Source organism: Onychomys torridus, chromosome 4, assembly GCF_903995425.1.
Source record: "Onychomys torridus chromosome 4, mOncTor1.1, whole genome shotgun sequence".
Taxonomy (NCBI): domain Eukaryota; kingdom Metazoa; phylum Chordata; class Mammalia; order Rodentia; family Cricetidae; genus Onychomys; species Onychomys torridus.
The window spans coordinates 39,816,203-39,831,184 of record NC_050446.1 but is presented as its reverse complement, the minus strand read 5'-3'; the positions used below and the strand labels follow the sequence as shown (position 1 = coordinate 39,831,184).

Below are 14,982 nucleotides of genomic sequence, written 5' to 3'. Positions count from 1 at the left end.
CAGACAATGAATAGGTGATATTTATCTAGTAAAGTCTGAAAGGGCAATTGTAGTTCCTTGTTACTCCTCTAGGGACACAGACCATCTAAATTTGTTCATGATTGCAATCATTTAATTTTATGTTGGGGAATGAATGTATTTATTATGTTAAGGACCTTTTCTTAAAACTATCAATAGATACACTGACTTCTTGGGTGCATTTTTATTTATAATGTATCTGGATAAAGCATTTTTTATTACCGCATGTAAGTTCCTCCTGTTTGTTTTCAGCATGGTCCTTTAAAGTTAGCAAGGTGATTGGGAAAATAAGAAAAATGGCCACCAGTCTACTGATAGCTTCATACCTCCCACAGCAGTCAAATTAGACCCAATCCATCAGACCAAACAGACTGTATGTGCTCACTTGAACTGACTGCTTCATTTATTTTTGTTGATATGATGTTGAGTAAGAGTTATTTAATGGTCTTTCTAAATGTACCTGTCTCTTTAATCAAATATATAGCTCCTACATCTTTGAACTTATGTTTTCTCTGTAGCATCACTAATAGCTATAGCAGCCCATGTTTAAGTTCTCTGTACAGTGAAATATTTCTTCATAAGGTACTCCTGTTCTCAGAACAACTTGTTACATCCTTAACACCAACAGACTAAATTCCCCAAACACCAAGACAGGATTTCCCATGACCCTCATTCATCATTTCCACATAATAAAATGTATTCTGGCATGCAGTTAGTCCAATGTAGGGTTAATAAGCATGATAGCCCTTTCCCCCTTCCTGCTTTTGTAAGCAACCTTAGTATGCTTACAGGGTCACCAGAAGAAAAATATAAAGAAGATGTGAAAATAGAAAGAGAGGTAACTGTGATTAAAATGCATTATGTCAAAAACTTCACACAGCCATGTTTTTATTGCACTAATATTCCAGAGCCATTATTTTCCCTCTCAATTCACACAGTTGGGTTCACACTATCAGCCCAAGCCATTACAGTGCACCCCAGCTTATTCTGTTTCAGCTCTACTGTCCACCTCCCAGTATTCCCAGGATGAGGCTCTTCTACACGTGCTGCTGAAACAAAACAGCACAAATCTGTATTTACATAACAGGATCTTCCGCTTGACTCTTGGAAAAGCTGGCAGTTTGGGGTTGGAAATGGTTACTCTCCATTATGTGCTCTGATAGTCTCCTATGCAAGAGGCACCCCTGGCTCTCGCCATATTTGTAAGGGAGAAGTTCACTGAATTAGAATCCCACTTATTACCTTATTTTACTCCTTGAAAGGACTATCTCCAAATAAGGTCATATGATGGGCTCCATACAGCATGTGGATTCTAAAGGAGCACAGTTCAGTCCACAGTAGAGCCTCTATATGTATTGTTGATCTTTCTCTTGAGTTTTCTTAAGGTGCTTTATAGCTCATTTATTTCCTTACTTCTTTACTGAGATGTTCTTTCTTCTGTAAGGCCTTTCCCACTGACTAAAAAGCTGCAACTTTCTCCTACCCGTGGTTCCCACATTTCATTCTCTTTGCTTTGATATGGCATGCTTCTAACTCCACAGAGAAAGAAGCCAGAAAATAGAGAATCTCAATAATGTAGCAGATTCAGAGACATATCTCTTGGACCTCTAATCCTAACTTCTTAAAGCTACAGGTTACTGCCTACTCTGCTCACAAATGCTCCTCTGTCCCACTCATGAGTTCTCTCCTGTGGACAGCTTTATGTGGACTATCCCACCATCAGGAAGAATGAAAGGGAGCAAGTCTCAACTCAGCAAATATGAATGGCACTCCCATGATGTGCTGAAGCATATGGGGTGTCTGGGGGTGTTTACCCTATAAGAAAGGATACTGCACTGCTCTATTATTCTTCAGATGTTATGGAATTTTGGAATAGACCATAAATAGGAATGAACAATCTATTGATAAGTACAAGGCCAAATGATGCCTCATAAACTCTCCAATCAGTAATTTATTCTAATTCTGTTCCAATACTTCAACCCATGACCTTTTCCTTTGGATCTCAACTTGGCCAGTGGTGATGTTGATATTAGGAGACAGTCCAAAATGGATTTGGAGATGTCTAAAATGTTTTGACTATAAAACCAGAATATTTCTTCTTATGGAGGCTACATGAGAGCTGTCTATTAGGTTGCTGTCATTATTACCCTTTTTAAAAAATTCCTCTGAAAGTGGTAATCAATTATGTCATTCTCACTTCCATGAAAAAATAGTGATTTTCACAAGTCTCCCTTTTTTTTTTTTTGGACACAAGTTTCCTTTTTGATACATAAAAGCTTATACTCTTTCACCTTTGGGGCTAGGAGAGAGCAGTGAAACACTAAAGAGTTACTGAAAGAAAGAAAGAAAATGACTATTACATACAGAAAGCCAAGTACCAATTTAATTTGTTTTTCACATTTCTTCTGCCTAAATCTACCATCAGTCATTAGTGACCAGTAACTTTCTTCTTCAATGGGATCAGCATTCCCCTTTGATTTTCTAACATGTCTTTCTATTCAAAATTAACAGCACTGCCTCTTAGATGAAGCTTTTCCCTTCCCTAGAGATTGCTGTGTTTTATTTTTATTCTAGAGCCAGCCTTTAATGACATTTTTTTTAATCTTCAAAGGCCTTCCAGTCTACTAGAGAAAAAGAAATGAAAGCTCCCAAGTATTTGCTAAATTGATTAGTTCAGAACAGAATATTCTCTATTTGAGTCTCAAAGATAAACACTGTGGTTCTATCTCTAAGAATGGTAAAAGGCTAGAGGAAAATGCATGCAAAATCTGAGGAGTTTCCTTGCTGTATTAGTCAGGGTTCTCTAGAGGAACAAAAACGTGTGTGTGTGTGTGTGTGTGTGTGTGTGTGTGTGTGTGTGTGTGTGTATTATTAAGTATATATATTATTAATTAGTTATATAACATAATTAGATATATTTGAGTGGCTTACAGGCTGTGGTCCAGATAGTCTACTAATGACTGTCTACCAATTGAAAGTTCAAGAATCCAGTAATCCAATAGTTGTTCAGTCCTTTATGACTGGATATCTCAGCTGGTCTTCAGTATATGCCAGAATCCCAAAGAAAGAGGCTAGTGAAGGAATGGACTTGCAAGGGTAAGCAGGCAAAGAACACAAGCATCCTTCAATGTCCTTTACCTGGTCTGCCACGGGAAGGGGAGGCTTAGATTAAAGATGGATATTCCCACTTCAAGTGACTTAAGAAAATTCCCTCACAGTTGGGCACAGACAATTGGGTTTTAGTTTCGGATATAGTCAAGTTGACAAGTAAGAATAGCCATCACACTTGCCCTCCAAAGATGCGAGAACAAAAGGCAAATGTAATAGCTCATGTTATTGAATTTTGCTTTATGCCAAATATTTTTCTAAGTGTTCTGTGTGTGCACAGAAACTACCATATTCTGTAAAGCTCACACTGTGATAAAAATGCTGCTTCTTTTGTTTGTCACCACCCCGTGAACTTTACTTACTCATGGGGAATAATTGACTGCTATTTGCATGGTGATTCGGCAGGTGCATCCTTTATGAATCATTTGCAGCCATTGGACTTCTGCCAACTTTTTCTTGTTAAAAACAGATCTAAAACTACAAACTCTGACCTGCATTAACTAATCAGCTTGCCTTGACTATCTACACTTCCCCGGCTCCTCTTGGGATGTAAAGTGAGAGGAAAGAAAGGTTATGGAGCACAGCAGTCTTCATTTGGCTGGTTTGTTGCCCTTCTGTGGGATTAGCAGATGTTCAGAGTTGACACTGCCTCTCCCGGACAGATGGATGGGCTCATCAGAGGATATGTTGACTTTACCTCCATTTAGCTGCCTTTTCCTGAGTGTTTTCCTCACAATTCACATGGTCCTTATCATCAGGATATTTCCCTCCTGCCTCTTCCTCTGGAGTCCCTTCATTCCCAGCTCCATGAAGTTCTTAGTCCAATGCATAGGTCCAGGTGAGTGGCCATCACCCAGACCCCTGTCCTGTCCCAGTTACTCAGCCATGGCATGCCTGGCTCTGTGCAAGAAGAGATTGTAAATCTTTGCCCTCTATAACTGCAGATTTGCAGTCTCATGCTGATAACCTAACTACTGTGCATGTCCATATCATTCCAACACCTATCCTCTACCTCAATTTTAAGTACATTTCATTAGGGAGTATGTTTCAAGGATCTTGGACTCATAAAAGTTTGTTTTATAAAGGACCTTAGATGCAAAGAGTCTGAGATGGAATGAAGGGAAGCTCACAGCCATCTTTCCTCAAAGAAATATCTTCCTCAATCCTTTTCTATCACTCTCTTCCCCATCTCCAGGTTGCTTTATGTCCATGGAATAGCAGTTTGGTTGCTTTGTAAATCTGTGGCAATGGAGATTAGTCTCATCATAGCTCTTGAGTACTGGTTAGATTTTTCCAACTTGCTACAAACTGGAGACCCCTAGGAATAAGTAACTCAGTTAAAGAATTGCCTCCTCCATTGTGCCCTATGGGTTTGACTGTAGGACATTATCCTTGCTGCTAATTAAGGAAGAAGGGCCTACGTCCCTCCAGGCAGGGTGTGATCACTGGACAGCATGTGCTGTGTTGTATCAGGAGGTAGTTGAAAATGAGTCTGGAAGCAAGCCAGTAAACAGCATTCCTTCAGGGTCACTGCCTTATTCAGTTCCTGCTCCTTGTTCCTGCTTAAATTATTCCCAGGCTTCCCTCAATGATGGACTATGGCATGCAAGTGTAAGCTAAAGTAAAATCTTTCATTCCCAAGTTGTTTTGGGTCATGCTGTTTATCATAGCAATAGAAATGAAATGAGAATAGACTTAATCTATTATATCATCATATCCACATGGTATAAAGAATTCTAACCTAATACTTTCCTGCATAGGTATTAATTTATCTGATTCCAAGAACAAGTTTAGAAAATAAAATTTACTTACAGGATTCAGGTAGGTGAAGTGTGAGCTGAGCCAAGCCATTTAGCATAGCTCGAGGGTTACTCTGAAAATAAAGAGTAGAAGAGAGACTGAGAGACAAATAGACATGATGCAGAGCTAGCACTTCAACAATAGGGACTCTCGTGTTTTGTACAAGTGCTTTGTGCAGAGGAAATCAGTACACACTGAACAAAGGAAAGCTAAGAAACATGTCTTGAAATAGAATTGGACCTTTCTTGAGCTCAGGTGATAAAATGACTTAATGCAAACAAAATTGAATAGAGTTATTTGAAAATAATTCATTGTACCTTGTAGAAGTGTAGAAATACACCACAATGTCTCTAGCAAAAACAATATACCTTTAATGTCTTTTCTAGTGACTGAGCTGTGAGAGAAGTGTTAGTAGTTCATACGTTCAGTAGTACAGTTCGAGAGAATCTTCTATTGTCAGGTGTGTTTCCTGTATTCCTATTCACTCTTGATGTATCCAAGCAGTTTTATGGCCACAGTTCATGAAATATTTCTCACAAGGCTATGTTTGCTAGGGTCTCATGATGCCTATTAGCAAGAGCTTGTGGATCCCTCCTTTAGGAGTCTTTCTGGCTCTGACGCCCTGATTTTAATTCCCCTCCCATTTCACTGTGTGTCCCTCCATGATCTTTACAAGATATTGTTCATCCTCCCTTTGACTCTGAAGTACCTCTGGAATAAGGGTACAAACTTTCTCTGTATATAACTACTCCAGCTACTTCCAAATTCACAACTGGCTTGGACCAGTACCTAAACTAAACTTGATTGCAACTCCTTGTGTTTATCTTCTCAACATCTCCACTTAGATATCCAACAATTTCAGAGTTACCATATTCAAAAATCTATGACTATGCACAATCTTCAAGACCATTTCCTCCCTTACTCTCTCTCCGTTTAAGAAGTAGTACACCATTCTTGTTCAACACATTGCAGATTCTGCCTGAGCATATTCACCCACACCACCCTAGGATAAACTATTAGACTCACTTGCCAGCTTTATTACAGTATTTTCCTAAGTGCCTTCTTGACTTCCATCCTGGCCTTCTCAACAAGCTATTGTTTGCATACACATGAGAACGATGGTTTTAAACCAAGTGACAGCAATCTTTGCATGGAATTGGCCAGCATTTTTCTAACTAAGAGAGAAGTTCTAGGTTGGTGTGCCATTTGGCATTTCCCCTCCCTACCCTTCACACTCCACACTCTGTAGCCACCACACTGGTAAGTTACGCTGACTTCCCTGTTGTTCCTTCTGTATACAAGATGTTCTGTGAGTACATGCTACAGGCATAAACTACATTCAAAGACGATCACACAGAAAAATCATGGCCTTTCACTTCATTTCATTTCATTTCACAATACAGCTGAGTGTAAGTCACTGATTTATGAATAAAGAGGTAATTGTTATATTATTCAAATTACCATGTTTTCTTGACTAATAGCAAGAGTTTAAAGTTTTAAACTCTGAAAAATTTATTAAAATGAACGCTGTTTCTCCTAAATAGCCTTTTCCACTTTGGAAAGATTTTCACTCAGGAAACAAAATATGGAAATGAACCCAAGTCTAACTAGTATTAGTGCAGCATAATTGCATTCATGACTATATAAATAAAGGATAATGTTATTGTAAATATTCTGCCTCTTAACAAGCACTATTAATTTCATTTGAATACATGATGCACTTTAACAAGATTTAAATTTTTCTTGATTTAATGCTATTTAAATATCATTGAATAAGTCATTTTTTCTTTTTTGTTAAAGTAGTGCTTCATGGATTATGTTTCTGTTCCTTTTGCTTCTACCATTTCATTCAGGAAAAAAAAATATTAACAATAACAGAATGATGACTCTAACAGAAATGTTGCTTTACAGAAGCAGTAACTCAACAGTGCTTAGAGGTTGTAGAATTATGAAAGCTAAAATACATTCCATATATGCTCGTCCTCTATAGTCTATGTCTTTCTTTTCACTGTGTGCCTTCCAGAGGCTACACAAGATTGATAGATATGTCAAACCCCCAAGCCCAAACTGGAAAGTGTGTAAGTGTAAGTCTTCAGTTGACTGTAAAAATGATATATTACTTAATGGAAGCATGCAGGAAGGGATAGTAGTAAGCAATGAATCTCATATTAATTATGGGTATGCAATGGGGTGTGGAGCTGATAGACATGCACTGAACTGTTTTCCTGGAGCACAATGATTAGATGCTTTTCAGTACTCAACAGTAAATTTCAAGCAATTGTATGGAAGGGCATGATTTTCCTTTAATTAGCCAATGCAAAATAATTCTGTTCTATTGCAAGCATATTAGATCTTTTATTGATTGATTTCTTGCATCTTCTATTTATTGATATTGCAACTATCTATTCTACATTTCTGCTTCACAATCAGCAGTGTACCTCAAATGCTGAAAGATTTGAAACTGCTGAATAACAAATCTATGAATTCACAATTATATTCTAGATGATGTAGGAAATGTCATTTTTAAGGGGTAAATTCAATATGTATTTTGATTCATTAGGAAAGTACATAATGGCTATTTCTCACATCTCTTCAGACTCTGTTTAACCAGTGTGCATTGTGATGCCTGGCCCATGGCACTTCTATATTTAGTTCTAATGGAGCACTCTTAAATTGCTTATTTTGTGTTTACTAAAGTTGGCCTGTTTGTTACCATGGAAACTTCGACAAGTGCTCTAGCTAACTATTTTATTAGATGAATTGAAGATTCAGCTGAAGACTGGAGGTGAAGCAAATCATTTTTAAAGCATACTTTTTAGCATCTGTGAAATGTGGATTATTATCATATATATTTGATATTATGTTAGGATCTATTCCATTTCAAATTTGGAAGGCTATCAGTATCTAGAAGTCTAAATTACAACTAATACTTTGGTATATCTAGGCTACAAAGAATATGTGCTCTTAAGTGGTATTTGTAACTCAGTTCTGTAGAAATTAGAAAAACTGAAATAATTTAACATATGGCAAATAGCTGTCCAGTCTTATTCCCCCAAAGCCCTACATCCTCCATCTATAGCAGTATCAGAAACAACTTCTGTTCTCAGTTCTGATAGCATGAGCCATGATACAGGACTTTGCAGGAAGAAAGGGGCTTCATTCACTCCTTGTTTTGCTTGCAATAGAATTAGAAATGCCACTTTGGAATGCAGCATCTTGTATTCTTGATGATGCTGGGACTCAACGTTCTGCTATCTGCCCACACCTTTGTCCCTTGTGTCCAGATGTCCTTCATTTTCTCACAATCTACCTAAATCTCTTGTCAACCTTACCTTCATATACCCCTTCCTGTTCTGTCACTGAAACATAATTCTCCTCCAGATGATATCAACTAATCTTTAAAAATGAGAATAATAATCTTAATACACATTATCATCTAAGATAGCTTTCTGAAGTTTTTGCAATTACAATTGACTGAAACAAACCCATAGCTTATGAGATTATTCTCAGTTTGACTGAATAGAACAAATATTCATAAGATAAGAATGGAAGGGAACTGTTTGAGGATTACTAGTTGTCTGCTTCAAGGAATCAGACAAAAGGCAAGAAGGTTTAAAGAAATTCAGCTTTTCAACTGTATTTCATAGATCATGAATGGCAAAGATTGTGTTTTGGATCAACACATGTGGATAATGGCAATAAAAAAATACAATAATGTAGATATTTTCCTATTTCCTAACACATTAAACAAAATAAAAGCATTGTCCTTTGGATGCTGTGTATTTTTTTCATTTATTGCAGCATGTGGAAGAAGGACAGTAATTTACTATGTCTAAGAAATTAAGAAAAAGGATATAACTTTTAATTCCAAAATCATGATGATATAAAATGAATATCTCTTCACTCTTTTCAAAAGTATATTTCTTATAGACATAGATTTAATACAAATATATAGGACATGGATGATAGTGTTTTCCAGAATCTTAAAATATTTTCCAATACTAACTATTGAAGTTATTAGTAAAAGCTAATAGTATTTGATGTTGTGTTTTTCCACAATATAGTAACTGAGTTACTTCCTAAACTCTTTCTGTGTGTATATAAAGTAAATATAAAAGCAATGAATTATGTAAAAATTAACTTATTTTATTGAATGTCAGTGGTTATTTAAGACAAATTTTTATAGGAACATATTTCAATTTTATTATTACTGATAGTTCACATAGAAGGTTTATTTTTTATCTAACATTCATTTTTCCCTCTCCTTAGGTTCCACTTTCATTTGTAACACTCACATCATCCCAGTGAAGAACCAAGAGGGTGTGGCCATGATGTTCATCATTAATTTTGAGTATGTGACAGATGAAGATAGTGCTGCCTCCCCAGAGAGGGTAAACCCAATATTACCAGTCAAATCTGTAAACCGTAAGTACAAGGCCATGTGTCCATAAAGTCCTGAAAGTCTGCTGCTGCTGTAGTCATTTGCATAAGTCGGTTCTCACATAGGAAATATTACTGTTTTCTATCAGAGAGCCATAGCTGATGTTACCCTTTGATCCTCTACAGAATGTATCATCTACTTTGACAGTCATATGTAGTAGAGTATTATTTAAAGGCCTGTTACTTTTGTTTATGTTGCATTTGCTTAACTCTGTAAACCTCTATTACTGTGCCTGTCTAAAACACCTGATGCTCTAATAAAGAACTGGGCCAAAAGCAAGGCAGGAGAAAGGATAGGCATGGCTGGCAGGCAGAGAGAATAAATAGAAGGAGAAATCTGGGAAGAGGGATTGGAGATCTAAGATCTAGGAGCTAGAGAAGGAAGAAGACTCCAGGGGCTTGCCACCCAGCTACACAGCAAGCCCTAAAATAAGAATAAGATACACAGAAATAAGAGAACAGGGAAAAGCCAGAGGCAAAAGATAGATGGGATAATTTAAGTTAAAGAAAGCTGGCTAGAAACTAAACCAAGCTAAGGCCAGGCACTCACTGAATTATTTGGGAGCTGGATGGCAGCTCCCCTCCCCAGCAAAAAAGAGTAAAATCACAACAGCAGTCGTATATCTCAGATATGCCATGATGTATTTTACCAATTGTTTTTGAAAGGGTCATACTCTGTAGCTCTGGATGGCCTCTGAATTCAGTATGTAGTCTAGGATGGCCCCAAACTGACTGCATCTGCTTCCATGGTACTGAGACTAAAGGTGTGCTCCATCTATCAATTCTTTAAACTGAAAAACACTTAGGTTATTTTCATACATTAGGTATTAGAAATAACACTTCATAGAGGTAAACAAAGAATTTGTATTGCTTGATAAACTATTAGCTTATATATTTAAAAAAAGTTTTATTTCAGTTAACTCAAAATAATGGACCAATAAACCAATAAAAGAGGTTTTTAAAAAGAACTAATACATCATACAAATATATTTATATTGGTAAAATAAGGTAATTCACACTATTAGGGGATATTTTGTTTGCTGCATTTAATGATTTTTCCAACTCAATCTCCTGTACCTTAATTTAGGACACAATAAACTTTTTTCTCTTTTGTTGCTGCATTTTAAATTATAAGATTTATTTTAGTTGTATTATTCCATCCATTTGGTACTTGTTTTTTGATACTTATTAAGAAGTTATACTTCCCTTTTATTTGGTTATAGTTCTAGTGGGAATGCATGTTTATTGATAAATTGATTGCTTTTCATAGTGATAGCATTCCATTTTATTGCTCTAGTGTTGCTCTATTCCATTTTATTGTATTAGTGTTTGGTTGTTTCACTCTACATATATTTCTGTTTATATTTGGTAACATTTTTACTTTTCTAATAATTGTCATTATAAAATAGTTTATTAGATGCCATATACCTGCTCTTATATAGTTTGTTAAATTTATAGATTTGGTCCTTTCTTCATCCTCATCACACAATGAATCTTGATTCCTTACTTTGAGCAAGAAGATTGTTTTCTGGCCTTCCCACCATAAACTTTTAGTTAATAATATATTTTTTTGAGCTTGTCATTGTGTTACTAAATATCTTTAGTAGTCAGCTATTTGACTTATTGGCTTGGATTATAGCATTGGACTCCTATACTTTATTGGTTTGGATTATAGCACTGGAGTCCCATACCTTATGAGTTTGTATTATAGCATTAGACTCCTATATCTTGTCATCAAGTCACCCAAATGTAGTCTGATTATTTTCTCCCCACCTCTGCCCCTTTTTTGATATTATTTTCAGGTCTGTCAGTTATGGAACATTTTTATATTTCTCACTTTTGTTTTTGTCTTAAATTCCTAATAAAATATAATCAGTATTCACACAGATCTCCTCAGTTTTCCCAACATAACTTACTAAAGTAAACTTATTCTTGCAAAATGTTTTCAGAACACTTTCTTATTCCACAGAGCTGTGGTTTGAATGATAAATGTCCACCATAGCCTCATGCATGTGAATATTTAGTCTCCAGTTGGTGGTGCTGTTTGAATAAAATTTAGGGGTATGGACATGCTGGATTAAATATGTAATTTAAGAGTAAGCTTTGAAAGACTTGGGTCATTTCCATTTCAGTCTCTCTGCTTTGTGCGCCTGGGTTTAAAATGTCAGCTTGCCACTCCAGCTGCCTTGCCTGTTTCTTCCCCCACCATGATGGACTCTTATCCCTCTAGAACCACGAGTCTGAATAAACTACTCCTTCTATAAATTGACTTGGTCATGGTGTTTTATCATAGCAATAGAGAAGTGACAAGTAAAAAACACCATTCTTCGATAGCCTCAATGCTTAAAGGACAGCATTGGTAGATAATAGCAATTAGGGTGTTACCTTTCATTTGTATTGGCCTGGGACTCCAACAGTCTATTCATTCTTTTCTTCCTTTAAGTGTTGCTGACAAAGAGTCTAATGCCAGTCTTCTTAACCATGCTAGCGATTTGGGACCTAGGGTCCTATGTAACTAGTAATCTGGCTTCTTTCATCTCACACTTCCTATTTCTTCTCCAGTGTGGACACTCCTCTGCAAGAGGACTCTTCAGAGTGTAGTTTATCATTCTAATATTTGTGCCTCCACTTTTCTTACATAGGTTCTGTGTGAATCTGTTCTCTTATTCATCCTGTGCCCTCCTCAGCAAATTCTGAGGTGATCATTTCTAGGTGCAGAAGAAAACTGATGTTTGAAGATATTCTTGTAACCATGCCATATACATGCATTATGGGTGCTTTTGTTTGACCTCTCCCTATTGATTTCTGTGGTTTGAGATGATTCATATAAAAATTGGACTTTATATATCTGGCATTTCTAAGGCATGCTGGAAAACATCACAAAGTATTCATAACTGAAAATTTAAAACCCTATGCTTTATCTACATCAAATAACAATGTGCATAAAATAAAATCATGTTTCCAAAAGCCCATGCTGTCCATCATGTCCAAAACCTTGAAATGAGATATATTTATAAGTAGGGGCCAGAGGTTGACATTGGTAACTTTTTCTGTGGCACTTTGCCTTATTTTTGAGATCAGTTATCCCACTGGCCCTTGGCCTTGCTGCTTCAGATAGACTGGTGATTCTCCTTTCTGCCTCCACGGTGCTGAGATTCTAGGCCTGTGCTACTGCAGCCAGCTTTATGTTTATTTATACCTTATTGCGCATGTGTGTGTGTGTACATATGTGTGTAAGTGGATGTGTTTGGGCACACATGCATGGCCCTGAAGTTCATATCATGTGTCTTCCCCAAGCACTTTCCTCTTAATTTATTGAATTAGGATCTCTCACTGAACTTGGAGTTCATCAGTTCTGGCTAGACTAGCTAGCCAGCTTGCCCTAGGGATCTCCCATCTCTGTCTCTTAAGTTCTGACACTAGAGTTCCTTCCATGCCCACCTGTTTCTTTCACAGGTTCTGCAATCAGAATCTGGTCTTCAGGGTTACACATCAAAAACCTTTATTTACAAAGCCATATCCCTAGCTCCCACATCCAGCTTTTTCACATGGGTTCTTGGGGTGGAACTCAAGTCAACATTCACATGTGTGCAGTTTGCTGGATGAGCCATCATTCCATATGCAATTTTTTGGCATTGAAACACAAAACTATTATCTATAAAGTTCAAGCTTAATAGCCATATAATGAAATGTTTTGGGTTTTTTTCTTTTAGATATTACACACACACACACACACACACACACACACACACGCATACCAAACACATAAAAACAAAAAACTCGTAATGCTTTAGGCAGGTTATGCTTTTGGATGGGGTTTTATTATCCTTGGCTCCATGATGTTTATGGTCCATGAGTCACAGGTTCTTCCCTGTAAGTATAAACCTAAGTTTAATACTAAATCAAACAATTAAATATTTTTTGTAGTATTGGTTACTTCATTTGCCAAGTCTAAATAGCAGTACAAATTTAATTTTTCTTCAACAAAGGTAGAACAAATATATCAATGTAATATAATGCCAATACCCTGAATTATCACTCTGAAAATTACCACATTTGAAAAGATTTATTAAAGAAGCTGTAATTTATAAAAATTCCAAAAGATGTGTTTTGGCCAGGCAGTGGTGGCACATGCCTTTAATCCCAGCACTAGGTAGGCAGAGGCAGGTGGATCTCTGGGAGTTCGAGGCCAGCCTGATCTATAAAGCAAGCGAGTTCCAGAAAAGACACAAAACTACATAGACAAATCCTGTTTCGAAAAAAAATGTGTTTTGAAACAAAATTAAATTGCTATAAAATTTCTGATCCCAAATATTATGTCGTTAAAGTGATACCCACTTCAATTTTGATATGTTTTCTTCTTATCAAATTCAATCACTACTGGATGGTGTATGAGAGTGAACTTCAGTGGTATCTGCCTCTCTCTGCCGTGAATATTTATAAATATCCATGAATATTTGCTTGTCCACAGAAAGAATGGCTAGTTTACTTTCTTAACTATCTTCTCAAAATGCTTCATTTTACCCATGGAATAGTGTCTGATATGACTCTTCATCTTATGCATATACAAAATCCTATAGAAGCAAATCTTTAAGATGTAAGAAATCTTATAGAAGCAATAAATAAACCATGCACATCATAGGAGAGGATGGGACTTAGAAAAAAAGATAGTACATTCATTTAAAATTGAAGTACAAATGTTGAATTGACACCTTGGTTTCTTAAATAGAAAGAAATCTACACACTTGCTTCCAGAATACAGATAGTCTATGGCATTTTATGTTCATTTAGACTGGCATCTCATGGGAAAGTCCTGACAAGGCCAGGAGAGATTCTGTTCCTTATTTTGTGACTATATGTAGTTTCCCTATGGTGTAGCTATCACTCACACAGGAAATCACTGGAGAGAATAAAAAATATGCAGATACAATTGTTTCCATGGCTTTTCAAAGTCTTATTATTTACAGCCAGTGTGTTGCTTTTGCTCATACCCTTCTGTCATTTCGTCGTCTGTTTCCCTTAACTTTGTGTCAGAATTTGAAGAATTGATTGTTAAATCAAGCAGAAAAGTTTAAAAGACCCAAATTTTGCTTGATAACATTTCACATTATGTCTCATCTCTGACAAACCATGCTGATTTATTTCTTTGAGAGTAAAATTTTACTGTCAGTACAAAATAATGGCCTTGGCTTTTTCAACATCGTTTAGAGATAGATGAAGATAGAGAGCCAGAAAAAAAAAGAGAGAGAGAGAGAAGGGAAGAAGTGGGGAAGGGCTGAAGGAAAGAAAGAAGGAGGGAGTGAGAGAAGTCAGGGAGGGAGGGAGGGAGGAAGGGAGGAAGAGAGGGAGGGAGGGAGGAGTGGAAGGTGAAATTTGAATACATCTCTTTGGAACAACACATATTTTAAAAGAAAGTCTACCAGAGAGGTCGACTGAAACACAGTTTATCGCCAATTGAAGGTCTTTATTCCAATCAGCTGGGACTGCACTCAAGTATTCAAGACTTATATGTAGCCCTGAGTATTTAGAGCAAGGAAATTTTAAAAATAAAAGCTACATTCTGGTATCTTGCTCTGCAGATGCAGCTGCAGGGAGAGGTATTGCTCAAGCAAGCAG

The 14,982-nt window shown here is 36.7% G+C and overlaps 1 protein-coding gene across 6 annotated transcripts in view; it reads left to right on the top strand.

Annotated features, from left to right (window-relative positions):
- The window catches only part of Kcnh7 (potassium voltage-gated channel subfamily H member 7), a 458,805-nt gene that overhangs the window by 295,237 nt on the left and 148,586 nt on the right, over window positions 1-14,982 (top strand). For all 6 annotated transcript variants that reach the window (XM_036185753.1, XM_036185750.1, XM_036185751.1 and 3 more), the window contains exon 3: window positions 9,196-9,351. In XM_036185753.1, the coding sequence (XP_036041646.1) occupies window positions 9,196-9,351 (156 nt within the window). The remainder of the gene's footprint in view (window positions 1-9,195; window positions 9,352-14,982) is intronic.